Source organism: Magallana gigas, chromosome 4, assembly GCF_963853765.1.
Source record: "Magallana gigas chromosome 4, xbMagGiga1.1, whole genome shotgun sequence".
NCBI lineage: Eukaryota > Metazoa > Mollusca > Bivalvia > Ostreida > Ostreidae > Magallana > Magallana gigas.
In genome coordinates, this window is record NC_088856.1 from 4,800,034 (window position 1) to 4,809,759 (window position 9,726).

General features: G+C 31.4%; 1 protein-coding gene and 1 long non-coding RNA gene across 2 annotated transcripts; one reads left to right on the forward strand and one right to left on the reverse strand.

Moving 5' to 3' along the window:
- Window positions 1–1,165: 1,165 nt before the first annotated feature.
- On the reverse strand, window positions 1,166–3,455 carry LOC136275003 (uncharacterized). Its single transcript, XM_066083235.1, has 4 exons — window positions 3,279–3,455; window positions 2,603–2,739; window positions 2,106–2,238; window positions 1,166–1,383 (listed from the first exon to the last, which is right to left on the reverse strand). Exons 1-4 carry the CDS (start codon window positions 3,350–3,352, stop codon window positions 1,227–1,229), a joined length of 501 nt encoding a protein of 166 aa, XP_065939307.1. The 5' UTR covers window positions 3,353–3,455; the 3' UTR covers window positions 1,166–1,226.
- Window positions 3,456–6,802: 3,347 nt separating this feature from the next.
- Window positions 6,803–9,235, forward strand: LOC117682416 (uncharacterized). Its single transcript, XR_004596770.2, has 3 exons — window positions 6,803–6,839; window positions 6,941–6,965; window positions 9,049–9,235. It is a non-coding gene; the product is annotated as an uncharacterized lncRNA (long non-coding RNA).
- Window positions 9,236–9,726: the final 491 nt, after the last annotated feature.

Below are 9,726 nucleotides of genomic sequence, written 5' to 3' on the forward strand. Positions count from 1 at the left end.
TTTACACAACTGTCAGTGTAATCACTCATTATAATATCTTATATGTCAGCAGTTCAGTATGTTCAAGAGCCCATTTAACTATTTTAATCATCACATAATAACGGTTTTGAATTATCATATTTTATCTCTAATTTGTAAATTTCAGTACTTGTATGAATGTTAATGAACATGTCAATGAGTGTTTCGGACAAACCTGTTGTCACGCTATTAAAATCTTTTGTAGCTGAAAAAATAATTGCTCTTCAATATTTATATTTTCCATATCATGTAGATCAAAATAAAAATATACTAAAACAACGCTTTAATTCTTTTACATTGCTCGCCTACTAATAAAGGAAGGGCACTTTAATTAAACAGACAAATGTTAATGTATTATACAAACCGTATATCAGAGACTGATTTAGGATCTACAATGAACCAATTTGCAATTTACCCACATTTTTTTTTCATTCAAAACCCAGGTCTATAATATGTGTTACTTCTTCACGTTAAAAATGATGTGTTATAAAAGATATGTCTCGTCTGACCTTAATGTCTAATATTTTGAATTTTGTCATATCAGTGACATCTTTAAAAAATTAGATATCATTTAATTATTTTCATCTACCGAGTAGAATTCTCCCTCTGTTTGTTACGGAAATTCAAAGTTAATTAATTTACATGCCCCGTTTATCGATTAGTGGTCACTGGAAACCTACAATGACCTAAGAAAAATCCCGGATTGCACAAAACTATCGTCATAATGTCAGACTCAAATTCACATACGAGACGATTTTGCTGACTCGTTTAGCTATTGTACTGATGTACATTAACAGAAATTTAGTAAACTTAACTTACGTTTTGCAGTTATTTTATTAATTTGTTAAAAGAAAGATGTAAATTTAAAAAATAAAACACTTTCTTTGATTATTTATACGCCCGGTTATGAAGGTAGCAATCTTTGTAGAAAAAAGTTTACATTACCAGCTAACGCGGGTTACGTCTTTTTTCTCCAATGTCGCCACATTCATATCCCGTATGAATCACCAAAGAAAGCATTTCATTGTTTAAAAAAATGTTTAAAAAATTACAAACGAAAGCACACTGATAAATAAGAAGAACTAAACAAAATCATGTTTGGAAAGTTTATAAAATGAACCAAAAAAACCAAATATTTAAGTGAGGATTTGGAAACTGTTTCTGTTTTGAATTTTTTTTTTCAAAGAATTTTTTCAACACCCGAAAGATTACAGATCGTCGCACTGAAACGGCAAAGCGAGATACGAAAGAGCTGGGTAATAGTAGTTCCTTAGGATGGTTTCTTTCTCTTCTGACCACTGGAAGCCGTATTTGTCACAAGTTTTCAGTTCCGTGATTGTTTCTCCTATTATCGTTTTGTAGGGCCTGTTCGGTTAAAATAGAAGATATCAAATTGAAGTTCCTAATTTTCTCATATATCAAAATAAAGAAACAAAAAATTTATTACTTCAATCAATAAAAATCTTTAAATTAATTTCAAATGCCTAAAAGATTTTTAACGATGGGTATTAAAAAACAAGTTTGGTAATTTATATATCCTACTTAATTTGTATATCCTATATCTGTCACATGATTTTTATGCAGCAAATTTGGACGATTTTTGATATAAAAAACCCCCAAATACCTGTGAACGAAGTGTAATTGAAAAAGATGAAAGGGATAATATCCACGAGAACTTCTTTCAGACATTATCATTTTTCACTCAAAAAATTTAACAGGAATGGAGATTTATAAAGGGAAATGTTTACATCTGTTCCCCTCGCACTATTTTCCAACATTAACATCGGGGTTACTTCAATGCAAAATCACAATAGACATTACATTTTTTAACAATGAAATGAAACCTGATAAGCGAGAAGGGGCGTTTCAAAGAAGACATTATGAACTTTTTTCATACTTTTGAATGAACATTGTTTGAACCCTGAAGTATTTCGAGTAATTAAGCTAGATGCGAATCGATGATATCTTGGTATATAAAAGTATATTGTTCGTACCAATAAGCCATCTAATTATTTTTAAAACTTAGATTAAAATACGTCTTGCGGGAATTTCTTTAAAACGTGATATACAACGCAACGTATACTTACGGACAAAACGTTTCCTTGGATGCCTGATTTTCAATATTCCACACCGCCGCATGGATCAGATTCATGACTTGCTTATATAAAGGTAGTAGCTGTGTGGCCTTATTATTCAGACACTCGCGTATCTCTTTTGCAACTGTAAATTTATAAATCACCACTTTTTTATATCGTACATATTGCATACACATAGGTAGGTGCACACACAGTTGGAATTCAATCTAATGGAACTAACAAATATCTATATGACGAATGCAAACATAACATTTTTATATTTATGATAAAAATGAAATTACTTTTTGGTCCGTTCTATATATATATATATATATATATATATATATAGATAAAAATTAAATAAGAAAACACGAAAAACGTTCAATATAGCTTAAGCGCTTTCATTTTAAAATCTTCAGAAGCTTTATATATATATATATATATATATATATATATATATATATATTTATTTATCCTAATGTAAGTTGCCTGTTTTTGATGATACTTACCGGGAAGTATAGGCGATTTGCACAATGTTATCTCTCGTAGAGACAAAATGGATGCGTAGTCTCGAACGTTATCTTCGCAGGACGGGTTGGATTTATATTGATAATTTTTTGCACATTCAATAAATTCTGGAAAGTAGCTGAAATAAATGATCAATGGCTTTGTATATATGAAATGAATTTCAATCGTGTTTCAATGTGTGTTTCAATGTTTGCTGATAACTCTATTGGAGACAGTGTTCGTTTAAACCGATGAATAAGAAAATACACTACCTGAACGTAAACGTACATTATGATTTCATTATATTTAGCACATTATTGAATATTCACCTGGAACTGCTAGACAGGGAATTTCAATTGAATAACACGCACAAAATGGCAGTGTATCAACTACAATATTTAGTTGCTGTTTCTGCCTTCATGTAGCAATAATAGCTAATGAAAGTGTAGCTCATTATCTATTTATTGTTGCAGCGTTAGAATTAATATATATTTTCCTAATTTTCTGAAAATTAATATCATAACACGATTTAAGCTACAAATACAAAACATAAGCAATTTTTTACTAGGATCTAAACTTTCTGGTTATGTAGACTTCATGTATATTAACTCTGATGTTCACGCTTACGCTTTCCAGAAATAGAGGGGTTTTTACATTATTGTTTTTTGATTGAATTACCTGCATACATCATCAAAGTAACCCTCTCTAAAGACTTCATTTCCTTTACTCGGATCTCCTGGCTGTAAGACCATTGGTGATGTTTCTGGACAAAAATAGATGTCTTTTGGGCAGTCAAGACTTCTCTTGAAGGTTGAATGTCCATATTTGGTCTCTTCGCGCTTCAATGAACTTTCACCTCTTTTGGCAAAAAAAAAGTATTTATTGCTCACCTTACATTTTAAGCTCTCCAATTCAAATGCAAAATAATTTCTATACGTACAATATTCGAAACAGCAAATATCAGACTTAAACCAATGGAACCAAGTTACCAAAACGTTGACATGTTACAAAATATTTGCCCTCTATCTCTTTATCACTGTTTTCCGACGATGTCAAAACTGATTTAAATATTATTGTATGCTTAGCTTATCGGAGAACTTATTTTTCAGGACTTTTTATATTTAGTAACAAACTATTTATCTAGCATAACAACCAACGGAAAAAGATTGGCTAGAATGTCATCTATTGAAAACTATCCACTTTGACTTACCTTGTCAGCGAGTACTTAAAAGTAAATTGAGAGTGACAGAGGGAACCTGCGGTTAGAAGGATTGTAATTAAGGGCAACATGAACATTTTATTTAATGGAAAGTAGACCACTACGAAGTTCCCCAATACTCTCAGGGTATTTATACATGTATCTGCTTCAAATTATAATTGTTCGTCGACTGTATAATCCATAGAAAATTGGTCATCTTCATTTAATGGATCACTTAGGGTTTATATAAATGTTCTGAACTTAAATTATGAACTTTGCTTTTATAATGCCAAATAAACACATCTAATGGTATTAATTTAATTTTTAACTGATGCAGTCAGCATGTGGTCAACTGAATCTATTCGTTGAAAAAGTGTTACACTTTTCTCGATCCAGTTTAAATTCTAGAAACCATGCATTAATAAGATTTTAATTTGTCAAGTCGTTAATAATGATAACGATGAGCTGAGTATTATTTGATGCATGCGGACATTTTCGGTGACATTAGGTAAATATTTTGAAATTTTGAAATTAGTAATTACACAAATGTGGGAAGAATCAGACTAAATTTGATATGCCTGCAGCATTGCATGTTTGAAAGCCTAAACATTGATATCAATAAAGAGGTAACACTATATATATATATATATATATATATATATATATATATATATATATATATATATATATATATATATATATATATATAATTTTGTTTTTTTAAATTTTCACATATCATATATTATAGCATCGTATGATTTATATATCTGACGTCATCCTGTCAATAACTGCCGTCTTGTGGTCAGCCAAAATAAATAACGTGCGCTCTAATTATCCTCCCATATTGTTATTTAATCGTCAACTTGTTGAAACCAATCAATTATCCATTATGACAACTAATACAGTTTTATCTTCTTATTTTATTATTGGATACGGTACCATAAAGGTTACTACACCGGTTACATTTTTGAATGGATGCTTATTTCTCTCAAACCATAACAATGGTACTTGAGGTACAAACACAAAATTATTTACAAACGTACAAATGCAGGGTCAAGTAGGGAAGAGCACAGGAATTAAATAAATGGAGCTAACATTTTTTAAAATAAATATGGACATTTTTTCAATGAATCAATATATATGGTATTCATAAGATCCCCAAATTTATATTAAGTATTAACATTTGATGAGTATTTTTCTTGATTAATATGTTGCGGAATGAAGAAAATGTCTGACATTCCATAACATAGAGGTATTCGTCACCCAAAGTGTTTTTATTACATAATGAGCAAATTCTATGACATCTTGGAAGTTTCTTAAAATAAATTACATGTCCAAAGTTTTTCTTGAAGATTCTGCAATTCAAACATTTGGGTGAATTTTCTACATTTCTGAACCAATCTTTTTTAGCTCAATATGTAATTATTCGTACCTTGATAAAGATTATCAAAGGACATCGCCCATTATCCCCATAAACCATACAATTCGGGGTACTAGAATTAATAGTACAAATCTCAAATTTTTAAAATGAAAAATGACAATAACAAACTGTCAACCATCTCAAAAATCCATTAAACGAAATAAAAATCCAAAGCAGAGCAACACGGACCTCTAAAACGATAGAGGTATGATCAGGTGACTAGGAGGAGTGTGCATCCTTTGCTGACCGCTCACACCCGCCGTGTGCTCTTTGTGTAATCGAGGAAAAACCGGAAAAGTCCGTAGACAATTAGGTGAATAATTATGGTCTGAAAAACTTCAGTCAGCATGCGACCTAGTGGACGATTGTATTTGCTGACAAGATCGTTGTGTCGACCATAGAACTTACGAAAACATGGAAAGGATGACTTCAAACGAGACTGTTGATAGTCCTGTTTTATCAACTTGTTTGTCAGTAGCTTGCCTCGTCTCAGAAACTGTTCATACGAAGACCATGTCATTGTGAATAGAATTAACTTAGAGACAAAAACAATATGTGCAGGTGATTAATGTATATTGCTACATAATTTAGGACAGTTGACTATAGAAAATTTGAAGTCATCGCGTTTATCATAAAGATTTACTGTGAGGTTACCATCAATGTCCATTTCCAATAAAATATCCAAATATGAAACAAATGACGCAGACTTTGTGGTATCTTTTATTTCAAATGAACTATCTCTAAAATATCTGTGTTTTGGTAGCCTCACACTTCACAGCCATTAAATAATTATTTCTCTAAATACTCCATACAAAGCTTTTGAGGCTTACGCAATCTTTTGCTGCCAAATTATGGACGAATTCCACATAAAAAATCCATGGCCTCCTAAAAAATTTGAAAAGTTATAACTGCATCGGCTGTGCAAAAAATAAACGCCACGCTAACATCTTAACCAATTTAAGGTCATTTAATAAATTGTTTTTAAAGACATGAACTCTTTGGATAATGTTAAGTTTAAAAACATACAGTACTAAAAAAAGTTATCATTTTTCCACCAACAAGTGCATGAAAATAAAAATATGTGCAAAGTAAAGCTGCACTCAAATTAGACTACACTTTATTAAACCAACAGAAATAATGACATGTCATAAACCTTCTAACATTTAAAACAACACAATATCTTAAATTTGATGTCATTTTTAATATTATTTAGACAAAGAATTTTTATAGTACTTTGATAACAATATTTTCTGTGAAGATGAAATTTAAAAAAAAAAATAAAAAACAAATGCAATTTTGGAATTATCAACGCAACTGCTGACACTAAAAACATCCTATATTTAGTTATAATTATCAATCATTCAAGCATTTTCCCTCTTCACAGTACATAACAACACGAAGCAATATCGTGTTTTGAAATGACATGCATTCATCAATGTTCATTATAAGAAACCTGTTAATTTACGTCATCATACTATTCATGTCTTACAAATGTGTTGTTTGTGACTTATTCTAACAACTAAACCTTGTCTATCTGGTACATAAACACGAGTATCCCTCACTATTGTAGCAAAGGGATTCAACCCCAGAGTTCAGAGCACCATACAACTTTTTAAAAAAGGTAACTTTGTGCCTCTTTTGTTTCTTTATTTCACTTCTATATCATTTTTCACTAACAGTCTAAGTATAATACAGCGAGGTACATTTCTTTTTAAAAAACAGAGACAAAGGCACCATGCAAAAGTCGGTAAGTACATTGATAATCTATTGCATAATTCATGACATGCTTGATTTTTCAAGGAGGTCTTCCATTATCATACTCAAAAAGTATATTGCCTCAGATGCTTTCTGAAACATTTAGTGAAAGACCAGCCAATATCCTCTCCTTTCTGGATCAAAAGAGTGTTTTATATCGGAAAAGATTTAAAAAAAAAACCGAATCACTAGATTGAATTATCTAATGTCTACCAATTATTAGGATGTGTTCTATCTGATATTATAAGACAATGTCTCAAGTTTAAAATCACTTTGTACCAAGAATAGGAGTACATTTAAAATAGTTCAATTATCTTTCAGGTGGATTCTTAGGGGGATGGAATAATCTCATTATAAATACTTTTTTGCGATTTTCAATTAAATGAAACCCAGTGTTTCAAATTTATACTCACTAAGTACTGGGTATAGGATTACATTTCAAATGAATCAAATCATCTTTTTTCAAGTCGTTGTAAATTATGAGTAGAAAAAATGCAGTCATCTAGCTTTTGCTATGTTTTTGCTATTTCTGTCAAAATAAAAACAAAAGAAAATAAAAGTAAAATATACCTAATTCATATGTGTTTAACTCCATTTTAACACACAAATGCTTTTTAATAAAATAGAGGATGGTTACAGTAGTGTCTTCTTCAATCTGTGATCACACTTTGGTTAAATTGAGAAATCATTTTAGGTTTATTACCATAAAATACTGTTTGTGTCATCAAGTATGCATATCTTTTAACAAACTTTGTTCACCATGAACCTATTTCTAATGCAGGCAGAACCAGAATACGATGTCCTTTTTTCACTATGTACTGTAACATAACTACAATATTACTTTTTCAAAAAATAATTTTTCTATCAATATCTTTTTATTGCCAAACTCTTGATCAAAAACTTCATTAAACAGAATAATCATTATTTTAGTTTAAAATAAATCGTTTGTCATTCTTGCTTTAAAAATGTACAATAAACTAGTCCAGCTTTGGTATTCTCAAAACTTTGATTCATCATACTAGGTAGCACTTCCGGCTGCGTAACTCTTTTAGTTACATGGCATAGATCGTTTCGTTTGGATAAAACGCTAAATGCAAAAAATGTCTCAAAACTCGATGTTAATTTAAAGAGTTATAGCAGGACGATGACTTTGAATCCATTCCTTCATACATAGTCTCACTGTCTCCTGTCCAATTCCTGTCCCAAAGGGCTTTGACTGGGGTAATTTGGGAGGCACTTAAAATAAAGCAGTGTGTAGTTTCATCTTTATAACCAGACTTTGACCCGTGCGTGCACGGGTTAACATTGCATATGATATCGGACATTTACGAAATAGGTACATCGACACACCGTATTGCTGACATTTACATAACCAAGCTTTAAGACTACAATAATGCTTTTAATTTCACTACACTCTGGTTAGTTAGAATAATCTGTGTCTCGGAACAGGCCTTCACCACAGTTAAAATACCTCCCATATACCCGTAAAGTAGCAAAAAAAATTCAGAATCGCCCCAAAACGATTTTGGAGAAAATTAATGAGGCTGCATTGAAAATAACAGTCAACTTTCCATCTAAAACTTTTATTAATTTTAATGATAATTCAACACTGTTTTACCAACGTTTTTTACTCGCTTCGAATTTACACGCCATGTTGACAAATTTTAAATGAAAATTTACACGTACTTGTAATATCGTTTCTGAGTTTATCCATGCAAATGTTATATTGTAGAATCATAAACTAAAGGGCCATCCGTGATTTAGCGTGAATGTAATGCGCATGTGCAAGATTGTAAAATCCAAAAAATCCAGATAAAAAAAAAATGTGTAATCTTCAAGTTCCAATGATGTTTAAATTATATAAAACAAAAGACAGTACTCTTCCGATTTCTCGGTATCAAAGCCCAAAAATTCGAGTCTTTTATTTTGATTTAGTAGTAAAGATGAATTGACAGGCATATCACTGTATTTAATTATTTCCCACCCATTATTTTCATCTTTATTCAAAAACAACAAATGGCTACAATCCAGGGTGATTTCAATATAGTAGTATAGATGTGTATCTCTTTTCATAGATGATTGTCGTTCTGCTTCTGGTTTCTGTTGTCCTGGTGACAGTGGGTGTCTCGGAGGGTTCTTTCATCCAACGGATCAGATGCAAAGTTTGCAAGTACCACTGTCAAAGGGATTATATTCGTTGTAGACCGGCCGCATTTTTTGGTCTACGGAAGAATTGTGGATCCAAGAGAAATGACTGCTGGGGAAGATAGGTAAAGTTAGCTACTAGTAACTGGCTACTAGTAACTGGCTACGAGAAGTAAGAAAAGCTAGCTACTAGTAACTGGTTACGAGATTAAATAAAAGTTAGCTACTAGTAACTGGCTACTAGTAACTGGCTACGAGAAGTAAGAAAAGCTAGCTACTAGTAACTGGCTACGAGATTAAGGAAACTTGGCTTCTAGATACTTCTTACTGTCCATGGGAGAACACATACCAAGGATTTCTATTTTTGTTCTTTAGATGCACATTGCACTATATCACTGTCAATTGTCAATATATCTCAAGTAGCTGTATATATAGACTGAATATATATGCCTGACTTGCTAATATCAACATTCTGCCGAGTCATCCACATAATATTACCACACAAATACTCAGATATCTCTCTTTATGTAGTCAGCTACTTGTGCGTTTCGTTACAAATATCTTTATTTTTTGGCTGTTTTTCAATATATCTCAAGTAGCTGTATATA

Excerpts from the sequence above, each read along its gene's own strand:
- LOC136275003 (XM_066083235.1), bottom strand. The coding sequence starts at position 3,352 with ATGGTCTTACAGCCAGGAGATCCGAGTAAAGGAAATGAAGTCTTTAGA. Across the intron at positions 2,239-2,602 it reads CAAATCGCCTATACTTCCCG|TTGCAAAAGAGATACGCGAG; the intron begins GTAAGTATCATC and ends ATAAATTTACAG. Across the intron at positions 1,384-2,105 it reads TCCAAGGAAACGTTTTGTCC|GCCCTACAAAACGATAATAG; the intron begins GTAAGTATACGT and ends TTAACCGAACAG.